The sequence below is a fragment of the Cervus elaphus genome, chromosome 14 (assembly GCF_910594005.1).
Source record: "Cervus elaphus chromosome 14, mCerEla1.1, whole genome shotgun sequence".
Taxonomy (NCBI): domain Eukaryota; kingdom Metazoa; phylum Chordata; class Mammalia; order Artiodactyla; family Cervidae; genus Cervus; species Cervus elaphus.
In genome coordinates, this window is record NC_057828.1 from 33,534,331 (window position 1) to 33,552,821 (window position 18,491).

An 18,491-nucleotide genomic window follows, 5' to 3' on the forward strand; every position below is an offset into this window, starting at 1 on the left:
TACTCTGTTGGAGTTGTAACAGAATCAAAGCATTCTGAAGTGAGTGCAACTGTCGAGTGAGCACATGAGCCCTGGAACCAAGTGCGAAATGTAAGCAAAGACTAGCAATAAAAAGATGGCTCCCTTTTCCGGAATAAATCTAAAACTCATTAATAGGCCACACTTAATTTAGGGTTTGCTTTGGAATTCTTATGACTTACGGAGATTTGCTTCTGAAAAGTCTTAGCTTAATTAAATTATTTGTAGGTCATTTATTAGACCCAATGTCAGGTTTAGATTAGTGAGCCCATTGGGTGGTAGAACACACAAGAAATGTAATGAAGAGAGAAACTATAGAACTTATTCATAAAGTACTTCATCTTTTCATGGCAAAACTCTTTGGGGAAACCACATACTCGGCTTGTTAATGAATGGAGCCTATAATATGTGCTAAGTGCCTATGGTGTAATATAGGCGCCTATGTGAATATCACTACTTCCTACCCTCAGATGCCACATGGAGGAAATTAACAGGAGCTGCAAATGGCAGCCATCAGCACCCTGTCTTCAGGTTCTGCTCTAGGCTATTAGTTAACTGATTGTACATTGTTTTGTATAAATCTTGGGAAGTGCTGGAAATTTATCAGGAAGGTGCAGGTGTCTGATGCCAAAATGCAGGCAAAGTAGGCCACTGTACACCTATAACCTGGGTTACAGATGTCTACTACAAGATCCAGTGCACCAATTCATGGCAGATGAATTGCACCAGATGGTGTAAGTGGATCTTCTAGTAGACATCTGTTCTTACTGGGATGGGTTCCAGGAGCTTTGGTTAAGGAATCTTGGCACCCTGGGCCCCCAAGAAGCCTCCAAATTATACTCATAACTGAACAATGAAAATGGCCACAATTCCCCACCCCTCTCTATGTGTTTTCCCCTTGCAATGTGACTCTGCAGCTCCTCCAATCAAGAGGCAGAGCCTCTTTCCACCCCTCAAATTTTGACCAATCAAATTCAGCAAAAGGGACGATGTGTCAGTTCTGAGCCTAAGACCACAAGAGGCCTGCAAGCTTGGATCCTGTCACTGCCATGACAGCAAACCCAAGATAGTCTGCTGGTTGATAAGAGACAACATGGAAGACAGACCAAGTAAGCTGGCCAATGCCACTCTGGACCAGCCTAAAGCTGGCCAACCCTCAAACATATGATCACATCCAGCCAAGATCAATGGAGTTCCTGACCCAAACCAGAGTTGATCAATGATGCACAGGTGTGCCAAGCTGGGTATAGAGGAATGTTCAGCTGACCCACAGACTCATGAGTGATAATAAATTATTCCTGTTTTAATCTACTAGGTTTAGAGCAGTTTGTAATGCAGCAAGAGCTATCCCTAGCCTGACCCAGGCCAAAGGACTGCATGACAGCCCCAATTTCTCTGCCTAGCACTCCAGGTCCTCACTAGGACTACCCTCTATGGAGCTGGAGAACCCTGCCTAATTCTAACCCAGCTCCTTGAAACACCTTTTCTCTTCATATAGGCTCACATCCAGAAGCCCAGGCAGAGACACGTTCCTGGTGGTCCACTACAGATGTCCAGGCAGAAGTGGGGTCTCAATGGACCAGTTGCCAGCACCTTGATGCAGCTGTTCCTGAAACTTCCAATTCGGCCTGCTCCCTTCCTGTTCCTGTTTGCCATCCACTGATTGGCTCACTCTTCCATCTCTCCAAGAGTGTGTTCTGCTGAAATCCTGGCATGGCCTTCCCAAGGTGTGACACCAACCATTCAAAAGGACTGAACTAGTCAATGGGATTCAAACTGACTTGCAAACGTTGTTGTGTGGACAGTGGAACTGACCCAACAGACCACTCTGGAAGGCAGCTCTTGGGTCCTAGTGAAGAATTACAGATTCTTGAAACTAATCAATACTGCCCGAAACTGAGGAGGGGTTATACCCACCTGAGAAGCATCTTGTGGAAAAACCGCATCAAAGGCAAACATCTTAGGAGGAACTTGGTTCCCTCTCTTTGGGAAGGCATTTAGACCTCCACACGTCAGGGGGTCATACAAGGTGATTTGCTTCTTCCGTGGGTCCACCTTTAAGAAAGAGCTGGATTCTGAGGTATCGCGAGCCAGTGTGGAACAGATGCGAAGCATGACTTTCACCTGTTAAGAAACAAAGGCAGGAAATGACAGGCATTAGGACACTTGGATACTTTATGATGGAGTACTTTTATGTCCTTTGGAGACACAAGTGTATATGTATATTGTCTCATGACAAATTATGATAAAATGCACAATGAATTAGCAACATAATCCTCAGCAGGTCATGGGAAAACTGACTTATTTATAATTACCAGGTAGAATATTTTGATACATCCGTTACTTTATTACAGAACTGGCACATCACGCTCTTTGTCTTCCTATTAACATAAATAGAAAGTTAACTGTACCCAGGTGGCCCAATTACCTAGATGAAAAGGTAATCTGGACTGCCACACTTTGGGGGCTAGTATAGTTCCCCTTGAAGCTCGCAGATCAATAAACCCTGGACATAAAAGTTAGCTCTGTAATTTACTCCTTGCCTCTTGCACATCAGTACTCTTAGAGACAAAAACCCCCAGTTATTACTGTCATCATTAGAGCCCTGTGAAAATGGCTTGTTTTTAATGACCAGCATTTGAAATGTGTTCCAAGGGGCAAAAGTGATAAAAGATTTGTTTGAAACATGTTATTTGGGATCCCATTAAATGAGTGCATAGAAATGGTCATTTCAGGGGATGAAAGCACATCTCTGTGGGAAACAGGAGGCAGCACTCCTTTAACCCGCCTCTTAAGTCATCGAACGTGGACATTTCTAGTGCTCAGTCCAGCCGAGCCCCACCCCAGGGCTAAGCAGGGCTCTTGTGGGAATGGACTGCTTGCCCTGGACTCTTTGAGTTGAGCAGAAGTCAAGCTGAAGCCTCATGCACAGTTCTGGAGGCTCAAGTCCTGAGAAAATGGCAGCATTTCCTCCCTTACCAGCTCTTTGTTACCGTGGAGCTAGTTCAGTCCAAACGTGTGAGCACCTAACCTAGGAGCCAGGCACTGGGGCTGCAAAGACCATAAAACGGTCTTCTTTGCAAAGACTAGCATGGCAGACAGACACAAAGACAGGGGATTTTTTTTAACACAAGGAGGCAAATTCTGATGTTACAAACAGGGTTACTTTTATTATTTAAATTTATATATTTATTTAATTGGCTGTGTTGTATGGAATGTGGGATCTTCGTTCCCCAACCAGGGATCGAACCCACACCCCCTGCATTGGCTTTGTTGCAATTGGAAGCTTAGAGTCTTAACTACTGGATCATCAGGGAAGTCCCACAACAGGATTATTTTTGAACTCCTCTCTACATCACGCCCTCTTCATCTAATCAATGTTCAGACCTGATGAAATCTCAATCATCAATTTTGGGGAAAAGGACTGTAAAATTTTACATCAAAGACTTCAAGCATACAGAAATGCTCAGAGAATACTCTCCACTGTGCCTAGAGAGTGAGGCATCCTCCTGCTTATCTCAGCCTGTCTGCTGAGGCAGTGGGCAAAGCTGAAACGTCGAGAACTCCTAGGGCACTCGACTCATCGGATGTCCTGCATCCTGTCCTGGCTGGGCTTGTTCTTATCACTTAAGAATAGTACTCTAGTGCGGATCCAGAGGCTGTGGTCATAGTGGAAGAGGGCAAGGCTGGGATGAAGCTGACCTCTCACAGTCAAATTGCTGTTCTCCCACTGAGGTCATATAATTTTGCTGCTCTTGTTCAGTCACTAAGATGACTCTTTGCAACCCCATGGACTGCAGTAAGCCAGGCTTCTCTGTTCTCCACAATGTCCCAGAGTTTGCTCAGATTCATGTTCATTGAGTCGGTGATGCTACCTAACCCTCTCATCCTCTGCCACCCTCTTCTTTTGCCTTAAGTCTTTCCCAGCATCAGGGTCTTTTCTAATGAGTCACCTGAGCATGAAGATTGAGCACTTTCAAATTGTGGTGCTGGAGAAGACTCTTGAGCATCCCTTGGACAGCAAGGAGATCAAATCAGTCAATCCTAAAGGTAATCAACCCTGAATATTCATTGGAAGGACTGATGCTGAGGCTCCAATGCTTTGCTACCTGATGGGAAGAGCCGACTCACTGGGAGGTCATGTAATGGTACCTGCCTTTTGCTGAGGGTCTATGGTATGCTAAGACTGTGCTATTGCCAATGGTATCTTACTTAACCCTCTCAATAGGCCTGTGCATAGGCAGACTTGTCCAGATTTTATAGATGAGAAAACAGATGTTACAGAACTTGCGGGTGGTATGGCTGAGCTCTAATCCCACCTCTCTGACTCTAAAACCCTGAAAAGTATCCAATCCATACTTTTTTCCATTATGCCAACAACTGCCTCCCAAACACAGTCAGTCAAGCCTCTCAGAGCCTCAGTTTTCTCAACTGCATATTAGGAATAACAACGCCTATCTCATGGAACTGTTGTGAGAATGAAGTGAATTGACATGTGAAGTACTGAGCACAGAGTAGGGGCCTGATTCCTGTTTCTCCTCCTCCTTCCTCTTCTCCTCCTCCTCCTCCCCCCTCTTCTGCCTCCCCTCCCCCTCCTGCCTGTACTTACCCCCCTCTGAATCACGATATTCTAGCATTTTCCAATCACAGTGTAAATGATAAGGTTTTAGAACACTTTGTCCTGGACTCAAAAAGGATGCCACGGGGGAATCACTGCAGATAGAGCTGGGTATGAAGTGCTGGGCCTTACAAGGCTCCCATCAGTAAAACACCATCTAGTCTCATACATAGTCACCGTGTATATGACAATAACCATCACGTCTGTCTACATTCCATTCTGGCAATTTTCTTGTTCACCGTGAATGTCTCCAATCTTATTTCAGTTCCACTCATGTCTATAGATTTGCCCCACTTACACAGCAGGTGTGCTAAGAGCACGTATTCAAATTGCAACTTTTGGTAGGTGCCTGGCGCCTCTGGGCTTTCTGTCAGACAACCTCCTAGCCCAGCCCCTGAATGCTACAAGTCAGGGATGTTGCAACCCCAGGCAGAACTGATGGAGTCACATGGCCCACTGCTTTTCTATTTCACAATTTCACATGCAATTTCTGGGTAACTAGAGGTGCTGAATGTAAAATATCAGCTAACCCGGCCAAGGGCCCACAAGGAGAAGCAGGAGAGAAGGGACTGGATCGGCGAGTCATTTGTTCAGGGGGAAGGCTTCTGAATCTTAATGAAGTTCCAGGCCTGCAGTTCAATTTTTCCAGACAAGCTGCAGATCTCAGCTGCTGGTCTGACCAAGGAGATCCACAGCTCTTAAAAACCCACTGAATTCTTGGCTGAGGTAAATGCCACCCTCCATTCTCTTCTTTGCAATTCATTTAAATAAATGGATATATTTTTTTCACCCTTAAAGGAAGGAAATTGGGTTTCTCTGCTTCGTTTCTTTGCGTCATTATTCCTTGAGCCCAGCACTCCACTTGCTGCTAATCCTCTGTAATTAAAGCGCTTAGGAGATACCACTTGTGATCAAGAAAGTCCCTCGACTTCTTGCCAGGAGTTTGTGCTTTTATTGCAAACAGTGGTAGGTTCTTGGCAACATCTCCGACAACCCTCCTTCTCGCCACTGCCCTGGGAAGAGGGTCCCCACAGCTGTCGACATGCACAGCCTTCTCCCCAGCTCTCAGGGTCAAGGGGACTATTTTAGGCCCAGCAACTGAGGATCTAGAAAGGCCCTGAGGTGGGGAATGCCAGCCTGTGCCCTGACTCCCTGAGAGGAGCTGAGCCCCTCACCTACCAAAGCGCTCCCTGGTAGAGACTCCACTTGGCCTCATTCATTGAAGTTTTCAGTGGCTGGTGCAGGATAGCTGTTGCTCCCAACAGCACGTATCTTGCCGTCCTGCTCATTAATCATGCCAGCGCCTCCTCCTGGATGGCCTGGCGGGACTAATGGAGAGGCAGGTTTGTGAGACTCACAGAGCCTCGACCCTGAACTGAACAGACTCTCCATCAATGTGAAGCAGCGCCAACTGCCTCAGCCTCGGCGTGAGTCCTCACTGTCCTCACTGCTCCGCCCACGTGATAACCCAGACCCCTGCCGACACGGAGGCTGAGGACCAGGAAGGCTCCTAGTCTCCACCCGCAAGCTGTCTGGTCACAGGCTCTCCTCAGACTATACGGCTCAGGAGGGCTGGGGGCCAATCTGACCATTCAAAGGGTCCCTCATCAGTCAGAGAAAGACTACAGGCAATGGTGAGGTGGTGGGACGTGGAGAGGGCACAGCAGTCCTTCACAGAGGTGACTTTGTTTCAGCTCCTTTGTGGAGACTCACAGTGAAGGCTCTGGACCAACACACATGTAACAGGGATCAGTCCCTGGCTAGTGTCTCGGCCCCAGTCAGTGCAATGAGAGTGTGCTGGCAAGGATAAATAGTTATCCCTACAAAGTTAGAAATGGCAGAGTAAATTAACCACCAGCATCTTTCAGCCGCTTTCTATTTCTATATTTTGGTTCTTTATTCTGGTGTCTAAGTTCACAGGGTTTCAAGAATCAATAGAAGCTGGTCATGGTGAAGTCAGATCAACCTAACCATGAACACCGTGTGGCATCATTTCTGTCTCAATTCCAGCAGTATCAGAATTATCTTCACCTTCCACATATATTCTTAAGTTCCTAAAACCCGTCTGGAAATGGTTCTCCAAGGCAAGCAGAGTCATGTAAGATGGGTGCATCAGAATCCACCAACCAGAGCATGGTGGGGCGAGGAGAGCAGGTGAGACCATCAGAGGGGATTCTAGACCCAAAGGGGCCATCTCCTGAGACAGAACCTCCAAACTGCAGCCGGGAGCACTGACCACTCCAGCTCAGGGTCGGTTTCCGTCCCACTGAGGCACGCGGTGACGCTAGGACGGACTGTGATGAAGGTAAGCCATGGAAATATCCACCTTGCCATCTCTTATTGGTGATTTTCTCAGCTGAGAGAGAGAGAGAGAGGCCTGGATCAGAGAGTGAGCTGACATCCAGCCCTGCCTGATCGAGCCGATGGGAAGGCAGGAAGCCTTGCCTGGTTTCTGTGTGTGTCTGGATGGGATTTGGCTCTTGAGGAAAAAACATGGGAGAATAACAACAGGCTCTATCATATCTGAAGTACATCTCCATTCTTACAGGTTCTAGGTGTGATGGGCACTGACTGCAGTGAACTAGGAGCCAGGGGGCTGGGTTCTTAGGCAAACATCACCACCATGGTGCAGCTGTTCATCTAAGGTGTGATGGGGATGGGCGTGGGAAGGGTGGCTTGGCTTCCTTATCCCTAATGTGGGCTTGTTGTATCACCCCCTTGCAGGACAGGTGTGAAGAGATTAAAAAACAACAACAACAAAGACAAACTCTAGAATGGCATACAAATGTGAAATATCATTCTTTGAAGAAAAAAAGAAAAAAAGGAATGGATTTGCAGTCTTCAAACTAATTAGTACAAAATAGACTTTCTGCATCAAATTAATGGCATTAGAAGCCCTTCTCCTAGGCTTAATTTTAAAAATTAAAGCAAAAACTTATTTAATGAATACACACAATGACCAGAGAGACAAGAATAAAATATCCTCCTTCTTCTTCCCCCTCAAATTAAATTAAGGCATATACAGTCGGCTTATGTCTTCTATAAAGGTGAGTAATCCATGTAAAATTGGATCTGAGGCTCTAAAAGCTAAATGAGCTATTTCTCTTATTTTATTCCTTTCTTTTCTGTCTTGATCACACATGATAATATGCTCACAATGTCTACTTATGGTACATTAGCCACTTCAGGAAAATTCTCCAGCCATTCTAAGTAAGATGATTGAAGAGACAGGCACCTTAAACACTATATATTTCTCAAAGTGTATTCTTCTCAACACACTCACTTTTCTGTTCCACCAAGAAATTGAGCAATCTTCCATGTTCTTCTATGCTTTGGACAGTCTGTCAAATCTATTATAAAAGATTTTGATGAAGTACCAATTTCTAAAACACACTGCAAGGGATTAAGGGTGTGATTTTCCAGCCATTATTTAAAGAGTGCTTTCCTACTTAGATGGAGAAGGAAATGGCAACCCACTCCAGTATTTTTGCCGGGAGAATCCCATGGACAGAGGGGCCTGGCAGCTGCAGTCCATGGGGCTGCAGACAGTCGGACACGACTGAGTGACTAACACCACTTCCTACTTAGAGCATAATGGAAGATTCTATTGCTAATCCACCACTGGCCCACTGAAACCCACAACGATGACTTTCCTTCCCCCTTTTGAGTTACCAAATGTGCCTGATAGGAGACAGAGGCAAAGATGTTTTGTAAAGAAGCAAATTAAAATTGGGTTTTAGAACAGGAGAAGGTTTAGACATTTTTTTCTGATAAAATTTCTAGAAATATCTGAAATTGCCTTTTAAAAAATTAATTAATTATTTTTGGCTGCTCTGGGTCCTTGCTGTTGTGCGCGGTGAGTGGGGGCTACGAGTTGTTGCAGTGCACAGGCTTCTCACTTCGTGGGCTTCTCCTGTTGTGGAGCATGGGCTCTAGGGCGAGCAGGCTTCAGTAACGGTGGTGCACAGGCTTAGTTGCCCTGTGGCATGTGGGATCTTCTCAGACCAGGGATCAAACCCATGTCCCCTGCATTGGCAGGCAGATTCTTAACCACTGGACTGTCACGGAAGTCCCTCCAGGAGTTTTTAAGGAGACCATGGAATCATATGCCAAATAGTAATAACCTTGGAGGTCTCAAATAACTCTGATGCTAGGATGTCCAGGGAGAACCAAACAGGTTCCCTACATTTACAGACAGGGCTTTTAAACATTAGATTACCAAGTCATTATTCCATCTATACATAGCTCCTGTTACAGAATCACAGAATCACTTTGAAGGGACTCCAGAGATTCCAGGCAGTTTAGTTGTTAGTTACAGATCAAAATTGGATTAAATGTCTTTGCATAAAACCACAGTAGTAGTCCTTCATGACATATTCGCAGGCCAGGAGGCTCTCTGCCTGGAGGAGGTCCAGGGCAATAGGATCCAGTGCTGAGTTTGAGGGGTGGAGGGCAGACTTCAGGAGGCTGAGGGTGCTCTAGGCCTGTTTTGAGGCAGTGTCTCCTTTGTGTTGACAAAATCAATCACCCTGTCCGTCAACCATCTACATCACCACCATAACTTCTTTTATAAACTTTCATCTACAAAGGACTATCTCATTTCCATTTGGTGCCTCACAACAGCTTTGTTAAGTTAGTTTATTACAGTTATTATAGCCATCATCCATACTGTAAGGCCCAAGAGACTGAGGTGCAGGGTATTCAAGTGACTTGTCCAAAGCCAGTTGCCTGGCAAAGGTGAGAAGCCCGTGGGCCCGACTAGCTCCTCCTACAGTGAGTGTCCTGGGTTGGAACCAGAAAAGGAGCCCTGTCCCCCCACTGAAGCCACTGGGGCTTGAACGTGTCCCACTTTGGGCTGGGCCCACACTGAACTACATTTACAGAGATGGGGGCACTGTCGCTGTAATGGGGGCAGCTGGCTTCTCAGAGGTGTCTATGGCGGTTGTTTAGTCCGTCCTGTCTGACTCTTTTGCAATCCCATGGACTGTAACCTACCAGACTCCTCTGTCCATGGGATTTCCCAGGCAAGAAAACTGAAGTGGGTTGCCACTTCCTTATCCAGGGAATCTTCCCGACCCAGGGATCAAAGCCGTGACTCCTGCATTGGCAGGCAGATTCTTTACCACTTAGCCATCAGGGGCAGCCTAAGCTCAGATGGTGCCAGACAGCAAATAACAAGCAGCAATGCCATCAGAGAGGAAAGATTTACAAATAAAAGCCAGGCTGGGAAGAGAGACGGGTGGTGGTACGTTAGAGCTAAGTGTGGGAGAACGCGTGTGAGACCAGAAAGTAGGGCAGTAAGAGGTGCTCAGGGAGCAGGGCGGGGGGGATCCCCGATGCCCTCTCACTAGCATCTGTCACCAGGCAGCCAGCAGGGGACTGCAGGACTGGAGGGAGGGAGAACGAAGCCCGGGGAAAAGGCCGTCCCATGAAGCTCATGACTGGGCAGTCCCTGGGACCAGGGCCCCTCCCACCAACTAGCAGGCTGGGAAAAGCCTGCCCAGGCTTCAAGGGAGGAGACAGGCACGTTTCAGGGGCTGGTCCATCAGCAAGGATGGTGACTCTGACAGCCACCTATTAACAGACTCCATCTCTTAGCTCAGTGTTAGGACACTTATTTGAAATGGATGAGCTGTTTAGAGATACATCCTAAGACACAGGTATTCTCGGGTCTGAAGGAAAGTGGGATGTGGGATTTTCTCTCCAACATTCAGAATGCTCACTGTCCGCAGGTCCTCCCTCTGACCACGTGGAGCATAGCCCGGAGCTTGGGAACACAAGCTCTGGAGACCCGGTGCCTGGGTTTTAGTTCTGGTTGTACCTTTTACTAATGCATTTCTGTGGACGAGACTTCATCTTCTGCAAGCCACATCTAGAAAAATCATGAACTCTGAAGTCAGAATGTCCTGGCTTCTACAAGCGGTGTGACTATCAACATATTTTAACAGTTTCCTCATGAATAAAATGGAGATAATCATCCCAATCTAGAGGGATTTACAAGATTATGAAGCAAAATATCATGCTAAGTGGGATTCCCAGATGGTACTAGTGATAAAGGACCTGCCGGCCAATGCAGAAGATTTAAGAGATGCAGGTTCCATCCCTGGGATGGGAAGATCCCCTGGAGGAGGGCATGGCAACCCAGTCCAGTATTCTTGCCAGGAGAATCCCATGTACAGAGGAGCATGGCAGGCTACAGTCCATAGGGTTGCAAAGAGTTGGACACAACTGAAGCGACTTAGCATGCACACACATGCTAAATACTTAGCACAATAAATAATTCACAATTCAATAAATAATAGTGAGCATCCCACTTAGCCCTCATTCATGATACTGCTGTATGAGCTGATGTCCTAGAGAGCAGGTGATTTCCGCTCTCCCTGTCAACACCTTAGATCACGAATTCAGGAGATCTAGTCACTAGATTCTTAATGGTTTTTACCTGTAGGAGAGATCTAAAGAGAGAAAATGTTACACCAACATACAGTACAGAACTCCATGCTTATCCAAGGCCACCCAGTCTGCATAGATGCTAGGTTAGCTCATGTCTTCCAGCTGCCACCCATTCTCTCTGTTGCCTGATTTTTTCATAAATCCTGGGTAAGTGACAATTGGAGATTTTTCTGAATATTGACTAGGAACACCATTGTGGTTAGTTTCTGGTGACTGTGGTTATTTTATCTTTGGAAATACCCATTCAACAGATAAAACACAGCATGGAAGACATTTTCAAGAAAAGCAGTAGTGAAAGTGAAAGCCGCTCAGTCATGTCCAACTCTTTGCGACCCCATGGACTTAGTCCATGGAATTCTCCAGGCCAGAATACTGGAGTGGGTAGCCTTTCTCTTCTCCAGGGGATCTTCCCAACCCAGGGATCGAATCCAGGTCTCCCACATTGCAGGCAGATTCTTTGCCAGCAGAGCCTCAAGGGAAGCCCAAGAACACTGGAGTGGGTGACCTATTCCTTCTCCAGCGGATCTTCCCGACCCAGGAATTGAAGCGGGGTCACCTGCATCACAGGTGGATTCTTTACCAACTGAGCTAAAGCAGTAGTGGGAACTCCTTAAATTAGAATTCTTTCAAAGGGACTCAGTTTGGATTTGGGAACTTATTGGGGTTACCTGGTGGCTCAGATGGTAAAGAATCTGCCTGCAGTGCAGGAGACCTGGGTTCAATCCCTGGGTCAGGAAGATCCCCTGAAGAAGGGAATGGCAACCCACTCCAATATTCTTGCCTGGAGAATTCCATGGACAGAGGAGCCTGGCAGGCTATAGTCCATGGGGTCGCAAAGAACTGGGACACGACTGAATGACTCTCACTATTTATAGAAGGCCCATTTACCGCTCAAGCTCGCTCATGGGTTCTGACTGGAGAGGTAACTAACAGATCTGTCTTTAAATAGTGAGCATTCAAGAAATGCTGTGTCTGCTGGTGCTGGCTGTCATCAAAGATGCTGTTCATCTTGGCCACCAACAGGGCCAAGGGAAAGCTGTTTTTCTTTTCTGCAGCCCAGTTTATCATAAATATGAAGACTTCAGCTTGCTAACCTGACACTTGATTTAGTGTCTTCTGCACCTCACTGCCGGATTCTCCTTGGTCTCAGGAATTTCAATATCCCACTGTTTCTGGCCTTTGACCTAGATAAATAAACATCTGAACTCTGAAAATAAGTCAAGTGACCCTGTCAGGGGACTGTCCAGAAATACTAGCTACCAGGTCCCCATGGAATTTAGTACAGCACCATAATAAACAGTGTAGTTCTCTAAATCAAAAAGGCAACAGCCATGATCATCTAATAATTAGCTGTGTATTTCTCTGGTGTTCATCACTTCCATCCATTTTCTTTATAAAACTGTGAGTTAGGAACACTGTCCGTGCTGCTCCCAAGTTCTATTAAATATGTGCCTCTCTCATGGGTTGATCATTTTGTTCCTGGCAACACCTCATATGAATGAGGCCTGGGTAGAATCTAGCAGTGTCAGCATTAGCCTGAGTTTTCAGTGCTTCCTGGGGCCAGACGTTAGGTAAGCCAGTACAGAACCCCTTCATGCTAAGCACTGAGGTTTTTCCAGGCCCACACGCTTGGTGTTGGGAGAGAAAGCATCCTGAGGAGGTGGGATTTGATGCAAGGTTGAGGAGTCCCCTCCTGGACAAGCCATGGGGGTGCACACTCCAGGATGAGGCTGTTTCTCCAGCTGGAACTCTGCACCTTTAGTTCCAGGAAAGAGAAGAAGGAGATTCTTGTCCTAGTGACAAAAAGCACCTGGGGGATCTTTAGGGCCAAGAGGATGAAATCTGGAACAGTCTTAGCTAACATTTAGGGTAAATAAACATTTCACCAAAAACTGATGCACCCAATGGATCGGCATGCCCAACTCCACATTCTCATGATCTCCTCAGACTAAAAGAGGTGGGAAGAGGGAGGAAGGAAGGGGGAGGAAGACATCATCCCAAACCTCAAATCCCTGGGCCCTTCATAAGTCTTAGAGACTTTCATTCTCATTCAATGAAAAAAGATGAGGAAAGTTCAATACCAGCAACTCTAGCCATGATTACTCCAATGCTTTCACTGTCAGTTCCTCCAAAACACCTCCCTATTTGAGAGCGCCTCCCTCTAATTCCACATGGAACACAGAGTATGCACAGAGCCCTGGTAGCTCAGCTGGTAAAGAATCCACCTGCAATGCAGGAGACCCTGGTTCGATTCCTGAGTCAGGGAGATCTGCTGGAGGAGGGAGAGGCTACCCACTCCAGTATTCTTGGGCTTCCTTTGTGGCCTCAGCTGGTAAAGAATTCGCCTGCAATGTGGGAGACCTGGGTTCAATCCCTGGGTTGGGACAATCCCTGAGGAGGGAACAGCTACCCACTCCAGTATTCTAGCCTGGAGAATTCCATGGACTACAGTAGTCCATGGGGTCGCAAAGAGTTGGACATGACTGAATGACTTTCACTTTCATTTTCCTACCTATTTGAGAGTGCCTCTCTCCAATTCCACTAAACACGCATGAAAAACACAATGTGCATAGAGCCCTGGCCAGGGCTGGGCAAGGGAGGCGCGGGAGGAGGTGGGGGGGGGGGGGTTGGTAAAGAAAGTCAGACCTACGATAACAGAAAAGGGAGAAGGTGGCATTTCCATTTCAGATCACTTTATTTTCACGTTTTAGGCTTGGAACCAAAGCAACTTTAATTCTCGGCATAGCTCCAAAGAGCCCGAAGTTCAAAGCTGCCTGCTGGTTGGAAGAACTAGATGGGATCTGATAAACCTGGGCAGCCCCTGAGGTGAAGAGCATGCTGATAAGAGGCAGGGATGAGTGAAGCCCAGTGGGGAGGAAAGGAGCAAATGCTAATGAAAAGCTTGGTCACCTCTTGCCAGAGGCACACCGCTGACCGCCTCCAATTTCCTTCACCGACTGGATCTTGGCAGGGAGGCCCTCGCTGGCAGCAAGACACAAGTTCAAAGCAGAAGGGTGAATTCTAATATGGAGGATTATTTGGAAGACATGTATTCTCTTTATTTTCTTAAAATGTGTGTGTGAAGAACCAGATCGAGTTGAGGGAGAGAACTGCCAAATAAATGTGAGATTTACCTAACTTCAGTCTTCTCCTGTGTGCTTATGGTAAGAACTGAGAAAGAAAGACTGTTAAATTAAGGTAGAGACTCATAATCCAGGGGCTTCCCCAGTGGCTTAGCAGTAAACAACCTGACTGTAATGCAGGAGACAAAGTTTCAATCCCTGGGTAGGGAAGATCACCTGGAGAAGGGAATGACAACCCAGTCCAGTATTCTTGCCTGGAGAATTCCATGGCCTGAGGAGCCTGGTGGGCTACAGCCCATTGGGTAGGACATGACTGAAGTGACTGAGCATGCATGCATGTACCCATAATCCAACAAGGATAATCCTCTTTGCCTGGAAGGCTGGGGCTAGGTAGAGGAACCTGGGAGGGGGGAATTCTCCCAGTAGCTGAGAGGCTTTGGAAACCTTTAATGAAAGGCGCTTGATCAATAAGGTGTACTACCGCATTTGAGAATTTAAAAGCCCTCCTAGCATGCTGTGTCTGAAGCAAATGTCAGAAACATTTATCATGTGTTGGGATGGATGGCATGCAGCTCCAGCTTGCCAAACTGTGAGAGCAAACTTTGCTTAGGTCCCACACAAATACCCTTGACAGGCCCTTTTATATCACGTGGAATCAGCTTTCCTCAAAGATCAGAATGCATGAGGAGGCTTGATCATGACTCCACACAATGGAGACCACCACCGGGCTCCGGAACTGGGCAGTATCCCCATCATGGAACGTTGTTCCTGGGCTCCAGCTTATAAACGAGTGCTTTCTCTTGCCTTCCAGGTGAACCCATGAATTGCCCTCCTTGTCTTTTCAAAGTGCCTGAGGGGCTGTCCTCTCATCAGACCATGGTACCCAGTTCAGATGTTTAGGCTTAGAAACCTCAAGCTAGAAGAAACTTGCCCAAGGGATGTGGATTGACAAACAATGGCCAGTGACTCTCCCAGACTCCTGGCCACTCCCCCAACTAGTTGAGTGGCTAAACACCCAGAGCAGGAATCAAGAAACCTTCATCCATTCATTCCTTCAGCATCTGCGGAGCATGTCTCAGTCTGAGCCAGGGTACCATGCCAGGCTCTGTGGTAACAGAGAACTTAAAGAGCAGATGCTGTCTTCAAGGAACTTAGTGTATCAGGTGAGATAAAAAGTGTAACACATGGTACAAAAGAACTCTATACTGGGGTACAGTGAGGGTCCAGGTGGGAGGGGACATTTCCACTAGGGGAGCGGGGCTAGGAAAGGTTTCAGAAAGATGATGATCAGTGAGAAGAGTCAGGGTCAGCCAGGCACCTAAGGCAGGGCACAGGTATCTGGGCAGAGTAAGCAGGTAGGCAGAAGCTAACTGGGGTCTGGGAACCTGCAAGTAGCCATGGGGCCTTGAGTCAAGTTTCTCAGCCTGTCTGCACAGCAGTTTCCTCATCTACAAAATGGAGGTAGAAATAATGCCTACACCTCATGGAAGTTGTTAAGAGGATTACCTGAGCTGATGCACGTGAAACTCTCAGCAAAGAGCCTGGCACAGGGCAAGGGCTCAATGAGTATTGCTTCATGACTTTACTCTGACATTCCTTAGGGTGGGCTGGGTGGAGGAGGGTTAAGAAATTAGGCTGGAAAAGTAAGTGGATGTCAGATTGTGTAGAGACTTGCCTTCCAAATTAAAAACTCTGTACTTAATTTGGAAAATGGGGAGACATTAAACCAGTGGTCCCCAACATTTTTGACACCAGGGACTAGTTTCATGGAAGGTAATTTTCTTCATGGGCTGGTAGGGCAGATGGTTGGGGGATGATTCAGGCAAATTACATTTATGGTGCACTTGATTGCTATTATTATTATATCAGCTGCTTCCCAAGTGGCTCACTAGTAAAGAATCTGCCAGCCAACGCAGGAGATGCGGGTTCGATTCCTGGGTCAGGAAGAGCCCCTGGAGAAGGGAAATGACAACCCACTCCATTATTCTTGCTGGGAAATCCCAAGGACAGAAGAGCCTGGCAGGCTACAGTCCATGAGGTTGCAAAAGAATGAGACACAACTTAGTGACTCAATGACAACAACACCTCAGAGCATCAGGCATTAGATCCCAGAGGTTGAGGACCCCTGAATTAAAGGACAAAGAAGGAAAGTAACTGGGAGGTTCCCATCGTTCTGCAATAGAGCAGCTTTGGGGTCATGATTTCTCCATCCATAAATACCAGTGCTAACAATACCACCAACTTTCTTTCAACTTGGGCTGTTACAGAGTTAAGGATGAGAGTGTGTGTGCAACTAGCACTGTCATAGCATGGCATTTTAGATATGCTGAGTCAATGAGTCTACTGCGGCACTTATGTAGCTGACAATGCTGCAGAGTTAGGAGTCTGCTGTATGCAAGTGAACTTGGTACTAAAAGCAGCCACGTGACCTGACAAGGCGAATAATGAGCCAGTCAACCAACAAATAAATATTTATTAAAACGCCAATGAGCAAGGCACACTCTTTACCTAGGAAAGCAAAGTATGCCAAAACATTTTCATTCAAGGAAAGAGCAAAACAGATCTGCTTCAGAACTCTCAAGAACAGAACACTTGTACGGTAGCTATACATAAATCCACAGGACCTAGACCGCTCCTAACCGTGGAACAAACTATGCCGGTGGTGGTTGGGGTGCTACTGCTGACAGAGGAACATCTCTCTTCTCCCTAGCGGAGGAGAATTCACGGTCTTTGCTCCCGTACCCTGGGGATCATGTATTGTTGTTGTTCAGTCGCTATGTTGGGTCTGACTCTTTGTGACCCTATGAACTGCAGCATGCTAGGCTTCCCTGTCATTCACTGTCTCCCAGAGTTTGCGCAAACTCATGTCCATTGACTCAGTGATGCCATCCAACAATCTCATCCTCTTGCCCTCAGTCTCTCCCAGCATCAGGGTCTTTTCCCCTGGTCAAGAAGATGAAGAGCCCGCATGCCTCAGGGTGACTACACCTGTGCTCTAGAGCCCGGGAGCCATAACTCCTGAAGCACACACGCCCTAGAGTCTGTGGTCTGCAACAAGAGAAGCTGCCACAATGAGAAGCCCCCTCATAGCAACTAAAGAGTAGCCCCTGCTCACCACAACTAGAGAAAGCCCACAGGCAGCAATGAAGACCCAGCACAGCCAAAAATAAGTGTTAAAAGGTTATACTCATCAGGAAATCAACACTAAAGGAAGTCAGCAATTGTTCTGAGACCATTTTTCCTCCTGGAGAACATGGTCCTGGCTCTGCAAGATGTGTGACTCTATGGGCACGAGTGTGGACAAATGGGCATATTTGAGATTAACGTTTAACACTTTGATTGAACAATTCCCAGCATCAATAAGCATGCGTGGTTGGGTAGAATGGCCAATACTTATTTCACGTGGAAAACAGTTATTAAAACCAGGAGATTTGGGATCATTTCACCAGGGAAGGATCCTTTGCTCTGGGCCATCATTCCAGAATGATGCCTGAATTTAATGGAAGTGTTTCAGAATAAACCACTCACTAGAAACATGTAACACTCACTGGGTAGGGCAGAGGAAATGCAAATGTTGCTTTGTTGGGCAGTTGAAAGCCTGCACCTTTCTGGCCAGTTTGTCCAGCTTTGACACACCAAACGTGAGGATGATGATATAACCCAGATCCAACTTGAATCCCATTTAGGTACCAGAAAATCATATTATGATATTGTCTACCTGTAACACAGGCCAGATGGCAAAGGGCCCTCAAGCAACATGAGAGAAAGCTCTGCTGAACTCTACTCAGAATGAACTGATTTAATAAACTCTCATGCATGACAAAAAACATTCATCTATAAAAACGGAGGAAACAAGACTATGACGAATTTCCCCCCAGAAGATTGAGTCTGGGATAGAGGTGTCTGGGTGGGGTCATGAGAGTGGCAGCTGAGGAGAGACCTGCAGCTGGGTTGGCCAAGTCCAGGGGGTTGGTACCCAGATCTGGCAGTTACACATGGCAGTTATGCTCCAGGCAAAAAAAAAAAAAAAAAAATTTATCTTCCCATTTGTAAGACTATGGGTGCCTTGAAGGAGAGCCTGCATCTTATTTATCTTCACATTCCCAATATCACTGATGGTGTCTTTCACCCATTTGGAGCTCAGTTCTATAGGATCAGTAAAGTCTTAACCTGAGATTTAGAAAGCAGAGATGGAAATAATTTGGCAATGGAATCTCTCCTAGGAAGGTGCTGGATGCAGGCACAGAGGGAAATGAAAGAGATAGGAAGGAGGAGGATCATTCTATTAATAATAATGACAAACTAGATCATCAGGGGTT

General features: G+C 46.5%; 1 protein-coding gene across 1 annotated transcript in view; it reads right to left on the bottom strand.

The window, feature by feature from the left end:
* The window catches only part of KIF26B (kinesin family member 26B), a 506,912-nt gene that overhangs the window by 91,658 nt on the left and 396,763 nt on the right, over positions 1 to 18,491 (bottom strand). The window contains exon 6 of the mRNA XM_043923976.1: positions 1,936 to 2,142. Within this exon, the coding sequence (XP_043779911.1) occupies positions 1,936 to 2,142 (207 nt within the window). The remainder of the gene's footprint in view (positions 1 to 1,935; positions 2,143 to 18,491) is intronic.